The sequence below is a fragment of the Calypte anna genome, chromosome 1 (assembly GCF_003957555.1).
Source record: "Calypte anna isolate BGI_N300 chromosome 1, bCalAnn1_v1.p, whole genome shotgun sequence".
Taxonomy (NCBI): Eukaryota; Metazoa; Chordata; class Aves; order Apodiformes; family Trochilidae; genus Calypte; species Calypte anna.
In genome coordinates, this window is record NC_044244.1 from 37547952 (window position 1) to 37562531 (window position 14580).

Genomic DNA, 14580 nt, shown 5'->3' on the forward strand with positions numbered 1-14580 from the left:
TAGATTGTCATTAGAATGGGCATAATGCTGGGCAGATGGCAAGTTTTTAGCTCTCCTGAATTTTTTTCTGTCCTTTTTTATTTATTTGAATCACATCTTTTTTTTTTTTTTCTGGCTTAGTAGGTATCATTTAAGACAAAGTGCAAGGACAATCTACAAGCACATCTTCAGACTTATGCAAAGCGTGTCTCCTCCGAGTTACTTAAACAATAATTTTTCTGTCACCAGTCATTTTTGGTCTTTAGAGGCATCTGATTCTGGGTCCAAGTGTTATGAATTGGACCTATCTCTGTTGTTCAGTCCTTTGACATTATGATTACCACATGGTTTTGGAATGAGCTGAGAGATATTGCACATGTTAGTCTCAGATAAATTATTTATCCTGGGTTTGGGTTCTTTTACATACACAGTGAAGGTCTAATATTTTGCTCAGTATGAAGTAACATGAAGACATGACTCTGACAGTAATGGGAATCATTTGGCTCCATCTCCACAACAAAAATGCACTCCTACAATGCCTACATCTTTTTTAGTCATTGCGACAGCTGTTGCAAAATGGCAAGCAAATAACCTCTGGAAGATAAGAAATGAAACTAAAGCTTGTCTGAAATAAAAATCAAGCTGAAACTGTGCTTCCATTTCAATCTCATGTGTGACTCCTTTCACAGCAAGCTCGCAAACCGTATGATGTACGCGATGTGATTGAGCAGTACTCACAAGGACACCTCAATATGATGGTTCGGATAAAAGAACTTCAAAGAAGGTAGGCCCTGTCTACCTCATGAAATATGTGATTTCTCTGGTGCCAGCTGGCTTTAGGAGAGATGTGTGCTTAATGAACAGTAATTGTCCAAAATTGCAAGCTCAACAGGGAGCACAATATCTAGAGGATTTAACTTGGAGTCATTTTTAACCATTTTATGACCGAGTTTATAATTGTGCTTTATCCTCCTCCTCTCCTCCTCCAAGTGGAACTACAGGAAATTAAGGTGCATGCTGTGAAGTTTATAGTATGAAGTGAGCTTTTCTGCCCTCTTTTTAGTAAAGAAAAACTTTTCAAATAATGATTCACCCTTCTATCCCTTCTCTATGGTTCTGCAAATTTAAAACAAATCTGGCTTGCTTGTGCTTCTTTCTCTATCTGGAACTTTTCCCTTCCCACATTCCTCTTTCCACATGCTTTCTACAAGTTTTGGGACCTCAGTTGAAATATTCTGCCACAAAACTATTCTGTTTCAACAGAAAGTGCTTTTCTTTTTACAAATTAGCACTGCAGACTGGGACACCAGACTGAACTCCTCTAGCCCTTAAGTTAAAAAAAATTACAAATTCCTATTGAATGGAATCTACTGTGTCAACATATGTAGATATTAAATCTGCCTGCCTGAGATTCAAGAAATAGTTGCAAATGTTATTAAGAAGCCATTCTGTTTGTAGAGTCTTTGTTACCAGATTAGATATGACACAGGAGAACTGTGTTTTAGTTGCAACATGAAAGCCTAAGTACAATATTAGTAGTCATGAAAATAATAATAATATAGTTTGATTTTGGAAGAAAATCTCTGAAGAAAATCAGGCTAGTCTCCTGTGTTTTACTTGCTTTGTTTTAGGTTTAAAGCTACAATAAATTCTCATGTGAATTATATTCCTATGCTTTTCCTAGCAATAGATTCTAAGTTGCTCGATAACTGCAGTATTGGCAATTCTCTGTTTGCTTTTCAGATTGGACCATTCTTTGGGAAAGCAAGGCCTTTTCCTCCCAGGTACAGTGACTACATTTTATGTAGAATGATTAGCTTCATAATTCTTTGAAAATAGCCATGGCTATAGTAAATATGGATTTGCAATCTAGCCAATTACGCATGAATATATGATCCTGTTAATAAGCCCTGGAATAACTATGGGAAGATAAATGCCTTGCATTCAGGTTGTAGTGGGGTAAATGGAAACTAAGAATAAATGTTAAAAATGCGCATCTATTCATGATAAGCTGGTTACATATTGCTGGAAAATTTTCTAAAAAAATATTCTTTCTAAATCCTTCATGCTAGGGTTAGAGTATACATTGTTTCCTCTTAAAAAGATTTCTTCCTTTTTGAGCCCTGTGGGTTTTAGTTTTGTATAGCTCAAAGGAAGATCAAGGGTATCATTCAGGAAGAACTGGGTTAGCCATGAAAGCTAGAGTGATAGAAGTGGTATGATATTAAATCGTTTTAAAAAATGTAGGATTAGGCAAAGGGGGTCTAATTTTTGAAAAATCTCCTACATGTTAGTAGTCATGAACAGTCTGTCCCTTTTTATGAAAAAGAAAGGCCCAATATGCTAAGTAATGGTAAGCAACTGTTAGTTGAATGGAAGAAATCGCTGTCATATATCCATGAAAAAATTTGTCTGATCCTAGCATCAAGAGAGAGATTTTCAACTTTTACAAGGAAGGAAAATAGTAAAATAGTAAAAAGTACAACTTATTTCATTAGTGAGAAATGAAGTTTCCTCTTTTTAACCTAGCAAAACGAAGGTCTGGGAAGGGTTTTGTGGTAATTGTGTAGAGGGAGTTATTTAGCTGAGAGGGTAAAGAAATACGTAAAGAAAAGGACAGTGCAAGCAGGTGATCAAATGTTTGTGAACTGGCCATAAATAGGTTTCTGAAAACTGGAGAAGTCACTGGCCATTCACAGCAGTGAGATCCTAGGAAAACTTAATGGTGGGAATTATGGAGATAAGAAGACTAAGTCCTTGTATGGGAAGGACAGCAGGAATCGGTCACTTTTTTTATCCAAGAGATTTACTTCAAATTTCCATGGAGAATGTCTCATTCTCTGTCCTTGCAAGCTCAAAAGTGACATAGGATCTGAAACCCCATGTTCCCAAGTGACTTTGAACACTCATGAGTAGAAGTGTAACTGAGGGTGCCGAAGTTATTTCAAAGCCTTTGAAAGTGCCATATTATCAGTAGTTAAAATGGTTTATACTATCGGAATGAGGACCATCTCTCACAACACATTTTTTACATCTAATTTCTGCCAAAGACTCAGTAGTGCAATCCTCTTTCCCTGTAGCTAAACTGGTTTTGGATCAGGAAAATAATCCATCAGCTTGAATACGTGTATAAATATTTATGCTTGGAAATTCATTCCACGATGTGCAAGCTAAATTTAAGAACTTTTCTTACCTTCAAGAATGTATTACTTAATTTCAAATGTTACACTACCAAATTAGAACTGTAATTTGCTCTCAAAAATACTACTGTTAAAGGCAAATTTTTGAAAACAGTCTCATGTTTCAGAGGTGGAGAATAATTAGCAGTGTTGGCTACAAAGAAGCTAATTGTGAAATAATGTTCTGAACAGTTTCAGAAACTGAATATATATTCAGGAAGTTTATTCTCACCAAGCCTTGGGTCAAAAGGTTTACAGCAAACACTGGGAGAATATTAGGTGGGTCTGTGAATAAGAACAAGTGTTGCAAAAAGTCTTGAGTACTGAGGAAGATTCATGAGGTTGTGTCCATGATTGATTCAGTCCTGGGCAGCTAATAGGAAAAGCCTACATTAGAACATTGGCAACAAAAGTGAGTGATCTACTTGCAGGCTTAAGGTTACACAGCAGCGTGTTGTACCAGCCACATCCTGAAGTAGGTGCAAAGACAGGCCAAGATAAATGCCTGGTAGGAAAGTTCAAGTCAAAATCTACCACGTACTTTCTATCATTCACTATTATTTTTTATCAGAAATTCTCGCTTTGACTTAATATGTGTTAAAAAAACCCACTGTCTTCCCCAGTGGAAAGATTAATTGGGGTAGGCTCATCTTCAGACAATGTGTAGTCTTACTGGGGAGAGAATCATAGAACTTCAGAGATATTTGTAAAAGCCATATCTGTGCTCTCAGAGATTATGGCATTCATGTCCAAGTGGCTCACATCCCTTGTTAGTCTTCTGCACCATTACTGCTCAGTGGTTATTTGAGACAGACAGCTTAGATGTAGAAACATGGTGGCTCTGCTAAGAATGATTTCTGCCTCCATTGCACATCTTCTCTATAAAATCACACCTCCTGCAAAGACATGTGGCTCTGCCCTCAATGGATTGGATAAATACTGACTGGGAAAGGTAGAATGGTTGTTCGGGTTGGAAAGCCTGGAAAGCTTAGTTATAAGTTTGCATGACCAAAACCAGAAGTTATATGATCTAGTAGTTATTTTATCTAAACTCTCCACAAATCCAAAAATAAGATAAACTGTTCTAAATAAATGGTCTGCAGAACCAAAATTAGGGTTAGTTTATGATTAGTCCTGGTATTATACAACCCACCAATAATCAAGTGATGAACAGTGATGAGTAGTTAGAATATTGGTCTGTTTTTGATGGAAGGAAATTTGCACTGTACTCTTCCTCTGGAAAATAGACTTATTCGTGAGTTTTCCTAAAAATGGATGGCTTAGTCAACATTGAAAATGTATTTTCAATATGATCTATTTTTCCAGTTCAAAGGCATTGCTAAAAACCTCATTTGTAAACAATATGGGTGTTTCCTATAGCCTGTGTTATTTTTGTATTGATGGCAAGCAAAAGAGAAATGACAATGCAAAGAAAATTACACTGCCAAGGAGAAAAACACAAGAATTTTCCTTTCCAGCAACTTTTTCCCCTGTTTTATTACACTCCCATTCAAAGAATCTTAAGGTCTGATTCCAAGCCTGTTGAAATAAATGGGAGTCTTTCCAGTGACCTCAGTGGTTTTTGGATCAGGCTATTACTGACCCTGTTGTCAACTGTGATAATATTATATGAAATACTTGCATTTTGTCTATAGTATTATTGCCTTTGAAAAGTGAACAATGTCATAAAAGATCAAGAATCTGAATTAGCTGGAAGCAATTATTGTTATTTTTCAAGTTACTTTCTCAAACATAAAAAGCACTAAAAGCTGTGTTAAAACAAGATAAGGATATAAGGACAGAATAAAAGCCATGCTGGGTCAGACCAGTCCTGACTCTGGTGGAGCCAAAAGCAAGGTGCTTTGGGAAATGTATAATAAAAGAGCATGCATAAGCCTCTAACCTTCCTGTAAGCTTTCAGCCATTTGCAGATCAGAGACTTCCTGACACAGTTATTGTGTATTTAGTACCCCTAACTCATTTGTCTTTAACAAGCTTGCCTTGTTTCCCCTGTAAACTTTTAACATCTGTGCTGTTTTGTGACAAGAACATTTGTGATTTAAGCCTCACACACACATAATGTGAGGAATCGTCCCTTTTTCCTTGTTTTGGTCTCCTACTATCACGAGTGGTTTGAAAGTTTAAGATAATGGATAAATTTTCCAAAGACTTGAATCCCATTTTTATGACTACAGCCACAATTTTGTAGAGTGAAACAAGGATTTCTGGAATAGTAAACAAGCCCCTTATTAATTGATAGTGTTGATACAGAGGCAAAGCACATGGTAATGAAACTTCTTGAATTAACAAAGCAGATATTTATGTAATGATACAAATAAGAGGACTGTAACTCTTGACCTTCACTACACACGACAGAGTTAATTGATTTTTACTTCAATTTTTGAGACTTACTATAGCTTTTCAGGGCTAAAGGTGAAGAATAATGCCAAGGTAAAACAAAAGATCCAGTGTTCTGGTTCAGAAAAGTAGGCAAAACATCGATGTTTATCAGCAGTTCCTCTGAACCTCTTGGGTCTGCATAACACAGGTGGGAATCCTTGGAGAAAAAAGCTTTCTTGTAAAATTTTGACAATTCCATTGTTTGCTTTTTTCCCCCTTAAATACCACCTATGTTTTCTAGGATGCTATTTCCTTCCCAGCTGTTAAGAAGATCACAAGATCTTTCAAAGCATAATAAATGCGTGTAGTTTAATTTTAATTTTTTAGGCAGTTAATATTTGAAATGAAAGATACCAATATTTCTGCAGGAACTGCTTCGTTCAACCCCTCTTGGAGACGAAATCCATGGGAACCTGGTCAAAACCAAAACCAGTTAGGACATTTTATGTAGCTGTCAGGTGTTCACAATCTTCTCTCTAAAAGTTAATTTCATTTCCATGGTTGATCTACCTCAGTACAAAGAGCAAGCAGAAATATCACATGTATCCTGTTCTGAGGGCTTGACACTTGCAGCTAATTTATTGTTTATCCAGGTCCTCTGATCACTGTTGAATTCTGTTCTTAATAAAAAACCTAATAAAGCATCTGGCATTTCATTTTGAATTTTGTATACTGTTTTATAACTAGTGTGAAGATTGTATGACTAAATCCTGCCATCAACACCTTCCAGAGAAAAGGCAGAAGTGTGACGTAGTTCTTACAAACTCAGTGTTTATGGTTTCTCTCTAATAAATTTATTATATTGTTTCTCATGAGTCACTTGAGCAATTTGTACCATTTCAGAGGCTGGATAAACTAAATAGGCAGATGGACCTTTAGTTTAGAGCTGTTTCACTTGTTGGAAGGTGATTTCACATCTTTAACCTGGCAAGTTGTGCACTGCAGATAAACATAAAATTTTCTGCTTTGTCTATACTTTAAACCATCATGGAACAACTTGTTTTACCACAGGTTTTTTGTGTGTTGCAATACAGCCTTCTACTATCATATTTTAGTAGTTTACTGTTTATATTCTCTTTAGGCTGTCTAGGGGAAATTACAAATTGCTTATTTATGACTACATCCCACCTCCTTTTAATTTCTTCTATCTGTCAGTTGAAAAAGACTCTGGCTGACAAAAGAAAAGACTCAAGTGTGAAGTCATGATGCCTGAGGCAATGTTGTTATTTGCTGCTTTATGGGTCTTGGGTCTAAAAGACCAATCCTGACTTGCATTTTCAGAAGCACACCTGGTTTACAAATATCAGAATCTATATCTTGCCATTAACTCATCACAGTTTTACCTACATAGAGCTTTTACAGAACTGAAATTAATACAGATCCAGAAAGTTGTGCGTGCACTGATTAAGACATAAGATGATATTGGCATCTCTTGCACTATCCTACTTTCTGTAGTCCCAGTGCTGGGCTTAATATAATTTGCTGAAATTTGGAGATGTCTTTATGTCTGTGATAATCGGGATTATCACAGGTGTCACAGTGTTCAAAGTCCTCATTTTCTACTTAAAAAAATAAATTACTTTTAGATAAGTTTTTTTTTACTTTGTTTTTTTTTGGTATTTTGTTTTGTTTTGCTTAGAGGTAGCTTATGTATAGCTTTGTATACCATAAAAGTAAAAGTCAAGGGAGGGCTTTTACTCTGTAGAAGTAGAGTAGATCATTTCCCAGTTTTATCGTTTTCAGATGACATGGCTGCCATTCTTCTGCTGCCCTAATGCTCTCAATAAGTATTTTTTTTAAAAAAGAAAAAAAGTCTGTTTTCTTAAAAAATTGATATATTCTGATGAGATGACAAAAACTGAGTAAAAAATATGATTATGGTACTCATCTCAGATCATAGTTGCTGTTTTTAAAAAACAAACTTAAATAATGACTAATATGTCATTTATATCATATGCATTTTGGAAAAGAGTTGGGAACAGCTTTTCTTGTTTTTTTACCTGCTCTGGGAAATACTTAAAAGTTTAATTTTTTTACAAGAAGCCTCTCCTGTTGCTCACTACAAAAAGTGGTGGCCCATCTTTATGAAAATGCCAGGAAAAAAATACAGGACCCTGCTGTTTTGAAAGCAGTGTAGTATGTATATTTAGGAAGGCAAAGACTTTCAGGGAAGAAATTTACATATTAATAAAGATGAGAAATGTACTCAAACTATTGAGTCTTCTGAAGTATAATGCTTGTTGTCTATATGAGTAGTGTTTTATCTCATTCAGGTCTAAGTATATAAATGATGGGATTGTATTATACTAACCATGTGATAGAAGATTGTTTCAAGATTATTTTTTTTCTGAGCCAAAATTTGTCTGTATGTATTTTCATGTAGTGAGAAATAATTGTGCCTTATTTCATTATCATAATGCATATTTCATTTGTGTCTGTGCCTTTCATATACAGCTACACAGTTACTGGTCTTAGCTGGTCTCTTTCAAACTGGTACAAAGAACAGACAAAACTCAGTATTAAAAGAAAGTTATTTTGGGTTAAAAGCAAAGAGTGTAAAAAATAAGGCCTTTCAGATTCATAGTTAGCCATTCAACCCTTTCAACTGTGTAAAAGCAAATAATACAATGTAGGAAGCCTAAAATCATATATCTTGAAGAAAGCATAAATGTAAGATAGAAATCAAATGGACTAGAGCAATGTTATCTGAACTTCTGCCCACCCTTCTTACCACAATGCTCTGCACATTGTCTGTGCACCCCATTTGCTTTTAAAGATGGTCTTTATTAGAGGAAAATGCTTGTAAATTAAGGCTGAATGCTGGTTTAGATGGAGACTAATAAGAACTGGGAAAGACCACAGCCCTTTGTCACTAACACAGCCTGCATGCCATTGAAAGAGTGGCCAGGACACAGTTAGATGCTTGTGTATCATTCTTTTAACTTTATCTGATAGGAGTGCCTCATGCCACAAAACATCTTCTTATTGCTTATCTGCTTATTTTCTTGGTTTCTATTCCATTCCGCATTCAAGAATAACCAAGATAGGAAACGTTGTTTAAGTTGTTTTGATGTTTTGGGATGGCTTGGAGATTATATGAAGGGTGTAAGTATAGATGGTGAAAGATTTTTTTTTTTCTTTTAAATAAAAAGCTTATAGGAATATTTTTTCAGGCTTAGGGGGCTTTTTGATTTTAGGCCTTATTGAAAACACAACTTACCCACTGCTATTCAAATCACATCCCAATTTAGAAAACCTTAATGGTATGTTATTTCTGGTATGTATTATGAAAGATGGTAAGTGTTGAGAGATTTAGTAACTAGAGAGTAGGCTCTAGAGTCAATCATTTCATTTTAGGCAAAGTTGATTTGATAGATACAATTATTTATATTCTATGTTTCTGTGGTCTGAACTAATACATGATAAACAGCACTCATATATGAGCCAAGCTTTGTCATTTCTTTTTTGTCCCCACACAAGGTCCTTAAAATAAACTTTGAATCTTCTGTGCAGTACCCTGTATAGTATTTACTCCTCTAGGCTTTGTGATGAAGTATTTCTCCTTTCTAATGCCTGCACAAAGCTTTTGAATACACTAGGTGGTCTGTAGAAGAGAAGGAAATCAAGAATACCCTTACTGGCATTGCTTTTGCTAAAGTCTTCCTCTAAGGTCGTGCTGCATTAACTTGAGATGAACTCTGGTGCATATATATCACTATAAATATATCACATTAGGTAATCCATATGTTGCTAATGGTAAAGCAAGTTCCATTGACTGAGCAGTACAAGAATGGGATTTCCCTGCAGACTGAGCACATGTACAGGCAGCTATGGTAGACGCTGATGCCCCGTAAATTAACATCTCATCTTGCCTTCCAGTAAGACCCTTCACATTGTGCTCATGTCCTTAGCAAAATGAACCTAACTATCTGTAAAATCAAAGTTCAATCACTCATAAAAGTGGAATAATTTATGGAACAAACAAGGAATAATTATTCCAGCCCAGTATTGGAAAAATAGTTCAGTAGAGAAAAATGTGTCCAACTCCCACTGCTATAGGCATCTAAGGTAATTTAGTAATGGGGACTGGTTTTTTCTTACAATATTTCCTCCTAGTTCAGAATATACCTGATTATGTGCTTCATTTCCAGTGAAATAAGGTCCTCAAACTGTGTTCTTCCTTTGCAATTGCCCATGTAAGCACAAAGAATAGACCCCCACTTCACAAAGTTTTCAACATTCGCTCTTAATTTTACCATGTGCAGTGTGCAGTGAAACAAACTGCAGAAATGGGCTCAAATAATTCTGGTTCTCATGAAGGCTAGGAGGGAAAATGAGGATGGAGATGCAAGGGCTTTTCCCACTGGTGCTCATTTTCAGAGGAGCCAAGTCTTTGCCATTCCAGCCCTTGAATCCCTGGATAGTGCTGCCTCCTACATTGATGACCTCAGCTGAAAACTTCTGATTTCTTTATGTATAGAAAGTGTACATGGGTCATGTAAATGACACTCAAAATATACCTGGGGAGCATGCCTCTCCTTCTAACTACCTGTAGTTAATTCAGATAATTAGGCAAGGAATCAAGTTTCCTCAGGCACTATCTGTAGAGAAACATTGTCAACCAGGTGCCTTGAGTTGCCAAAGAGTGGGTGTGAGTCCACCTGTGCCTGATTAGGACAGGCCCCTATTGGGCATGAGCAAGACCAGGGGGCCAATAAAGGTGGAACACACACCCACAGAAGGCACCTCAGCTCACTCTGGTGCGAGGCATGGAGAGGCCAGCAGCTCGTCGAGCCTCTGGAGCAAGAAAGGCTCTTCCCGCTACACTTCTACCCTGGAAGCGCTGTGTGGTGGCTGGAGTCCTGGAAGAGACCAGCAGCTCGTTGAGCTTCAGGAGCAAGAATGGCTCCTCCTGCTACAACTATCTATAGTCCTTCGTGTCCATATATAACCTCTAGCAAGGTCCAGGTAGACCTTTGGACTAATAAAATCTTGTCTGCTAGACAAACTAAATCCCTTTCACTTTTTCACTTTTTACTCCTTTTTCACTTTTATACACCATGAAGGAATTTGTTCTTGTTCTGTTCAAGTTATTTATACTATCTATTACCAGCTTCTTTTTTACTTTAAATACCATAGATAAAAATTCTTAGTTTGAATTTATTCTCCACCTAATGAATGTCCCTTTTTTATTCTTCTTTATTTAGAAAAAAGGGTAGACAAAGGATACTATACTATAGGAGCCAGACTGATCAGGCTAGAGGATAAGGTAAGTGCATGAAAGCTTTTTTTTTTTTTTTTTCTGAGTAATGATATCTGATCTACAGACGTGCAAGATAGTATCTTGGCATGATTTACTTTAGAATTACAGGGCACCATAATAAAGAATAATATCCTAATTTTTGTAAGGGAGTTGATGAAGTTCCATAAGCATATTGTGCAGCATTAACTGTTTACCTGCCATACAGATTTGATTCTTGATTTTCTACAGGACCGCTTTCACATCTAAGCCAAATCACACATGTTCTAGACAAGTGCTGTGAAGTGACAAGGTGTTTGTCATACCAGAATTAGTGAGTTAAACAGAAAGGCCTGTGTCAGAGCCTTTGTAAATAGCAGCACTTGGTATCTGAGTTGATAATCTTGAAGTTTTTTAATGTTTGCTGCATTTTTTCTCCTGTGCAGTTAACTTTGCAACAACTCTACCCCTCCCCCACAGTCTTCTTTCCAAGGATATATTCCTCTTTGTTATTAGTTACTTAGCAGTATGCCTAAAGGCTAAAGCACAGTGAACCTCTATTGTTTTAGATCTATTCTAAACATCCTCAAGAGCTTTTCCCTCTCAAGTGATAACAAAAGAACAAGTTCGCTTAAAACTAGGGTTCTTTTTCTCTGTTAGTTTTTCAGTCAGCCCTTTTTATCTCACCTCCAAAAATTATGTCCCCAGAAGAGTGCTCTTTCTGTGGGCAGCAGCAGCACAGTAGCTTTGGTGTGTGTTATCATGTAACAACTGAGACAGAAGTCCATTTGAATTTAATATTTTCATTGCCTATTTGTATCTTCGTCTTAGTCTTTTTTTTTTTTTTTCTGGGGAAGTGAGGCAAGAAGGAAAGAGGAAGAAAACCTTTCAGTATTCTTAGTAAGAATTTTTCATCTTGTCAAAAAACAGAAATTGAAATTAAACAAATAATATAATCCCTCCCTCTCTTCCCTCATATCTAATGACCATTGCCAGGACTACATTGGAAATATGTGGTGCTGCATTGCTAAAGGACAGATTTTCTTTCATTTTTAGCTTTCTTGGACAGTGTCAGAGAATCAGCTTCAGAGACAAAGAAAAGTTACCTGAGATAACTTTTAAATTGGATGGATGCCTTGTGCAGTCACTCATTCAATGTGAAAAAGGATTTCATTCAGGTGATTAGAATTATTTTCAAAAGAAATAGATTGCTTCCTAGCCAGAATGTTTTGTAAATTCGTAGCTGTAGTTTAGTCAGATTTCTCAAATATGCAAATACAGGGAAACATACAAACAGATTTGAAAATTCAGCAGTAAAAGAATCTATGAAAACAGGTTACTTTGTGTGAGAAATATTGCTAGTATTGTAAATACTTCTGAAAGCAGTTGTTCATAATCTTCTGACTGCTCCATATTTATGAAGAAAAAAGGTCAGAAAGTTATTAATGTGTCTGGCATTGGTCCAACTTTAGCAGAGTATGTTGTGGATTTCATAACTTTTTATTCAAAAGCCTCAACTGGCTTTCTACTGCTTGTAAAAAGAGTACCCCAGAGGTATCTTGGTGTAAAAAGAGAAGGTTACAAGAGATGCCAGCACATGGAGTAAACGTCGCAGTGGATGATCTCATAAGCAGATACCTGCTTATGCTCTGCCTTTGCAGCTTAAACCTGACAGAAAACCAAACTCTAGCTGATTCAAAACGGTTATAATTGTCATCAATACTGCCTTGATGTAAAAGCTTAGGGATGACAAAATCTTCTCATGTTAGATGTTTGTTGTAAGCATGTGGTATGCAGTCTGTGGCAAGGATTCACAACAAAATGTTCTCATAACAAAAGTCATGTAAGTAAAAAAAAAATGGTATAGCCATTTTAGCATCATTTAAGCATGATCTAAATATACTTTTCTCGAGCTCAAACTGTATCTGCAAGACCTAGCTGTTACTTTTTTTGAAGAGTTAAACTGTAGTGTTTAACTCAACAATATATAGGAACTAGTGATCTTGATCTACTTACTGTTCTCAAGGAAAAACATACAAGGGAATAAAAATGTGTCAAGAAATTTTCATGAAATAACTCTATAAAAGATGCTCAATCATCGCAGTTTCCTTTTTGATCATAGACCAAACTACAAATGTAAAATAAAAGTCCAGAGTCTAATGGAACCCAGGGCATTTGTTCTTTAAATATGAAGTAGCATTTTGTATGCAAATGGCTTCATTCCCATATTCCTGCTGAGAAAGTAGACAGAGTACACAGAAAGGACATGCATTTGTTGTGTTGGTTTGCTTGGGGGGTTGATGGTGTAGGGTTGTTGTTTTGTTTTTTCTATATGCATCTTTTTGGCACATTAGGCTAAAATATATATGTTTACATAGGGAAAACAAAGTTCAGCTTCCCAGATATCTCTATTTTAATAGGACAATAGAAACAACCACATCCTGCTGTCAAACTGCTTCCCCTAAACTATTTTCCCATGTCTCGTGGGCTCTCCTGCCTTAATAGTTCACTGTGCAGTAGCTGCTGTGTGCCCAAATGTGAAACAATATTGGAGTCAGGAAGGACAAGCTGAGTTTCAACCTCTGAGAAGAATAAATGAAGCAAGGGCATGTTTGACACCAGGCTTCAGCTGGTGGTGAAAGATGATCTCCCCCTTGGAACTAGAAAGTCTTTGGGCTCAGACTCTTCCCCCTAGAGAAATTATTTTCCCATTTAGTCACCCAGTACAGTCATGGCAGCCTCCCATACGGGTGACACATCTGATGAAATGACACAATTTTGGACAAAGGCCAGTTGGTGTAGATAAAAATGCAGTTGTGGATCTGAATGTTTCATCTGCTTAAAAATCTGTATCAATAAGCTATAAACGTACCTCTAGCCCAGACTGACCTTTCCTAACAGCATTTTGCAGTTCATTTGTTTTAGTTGTTTCTCTGGAAAAGGAATCAGGGTGGAATTCACCCATTCAGATCTGTGCATTGTTCTACATTAAGCCATATTTACTCTTTTCATAAATTTAGAGAGAGAGAGAGAGAGAAAGAGAAAGAAATGTGCATTTCTGGTGTTTCAGATGAACTTCATTCCCTTTAGGGGGGTTGCTGCTACTTGAGTTAAAATGGGGGATCTGCTGTTTAGAAGAGCATAGGCACAGATTTCTGAATTGGTTCCTTACTGCTAAAGAAAATCTTTCAGGTAAAAATGTTTCAAATACTCAAAGATAACAGCCTTATATTTATTTGGCATGAGCTGTGCTATCTTCACCCTCTCTTTTGTGACCATCTCGGGCTTCATATGTAAGTTTAATGTAATAAGGAAGAAGTAAGAATGGGTTTGTGTAGGAAGAAGCACCATGAGAGTCCAGCATAACACAGAGTTAAAATACACTTGTATTGTTTTGCTTTAAGCATTTCAAGGCTGACTGTAAAGGGTTAAAATGCATGATGGCAGTTTCCAGATAATGATTAAACCCTTCTTGGCAACATTAGTGCTGTGTAAGTCTTGACTCCTCTCATTACCATGGCATATTGTAAGTGTAAGTTTAGACACAACGCTTTTCAACCTGTTTTTCCCTGAGTAGGTATAAAAAACTTCTTTTGTTTTGGTCATCATAATAACCTATTATGGTTCTTTTCATAAAAGTGCTGAGATATTTAGAGAAAATGGGGCTTCTTTTCCAACACGTGATGTGTGCCATTTGGCCGACCCTTTCTTGTGTTTGATGGCAGGGTTTAATTTTAAATTGCGGTATATAGCCATTGACAGATTCTTTTGAAATGAATTAAG

At 36.5% G+C, this 14580-nt stretch overlaps 1 protein-coding gene across 1 annotated transcript in view; it reads left to right on the forward strand.

Moving 5' to 3' along the window:
• The window catches only part of LOC103538133 (potassium voltage-gated channel subfamily KQT member 1), a 471128-nt gene that overhangs the window by 256429 nt on the left and 200119 nt on the right, over positions 1 to 14580 (forward strand). The window contains exons 14-16 of the mRNA XM_030444254.1: positions 669 to 763; positions 1723 to 1763; positions 10766 to 10827. Of these exons, the coding sequence (XP_030300114.1) occupies positions 669 to 763; positions 1723 to 1763; positions 10766 to 10827 (198 nt within the window). The remainder of the gene's footprint in view (positions 1 to 668; positions 764 to 1722; positions 1764 to 10765; positions 10828 to 14580) is intronic.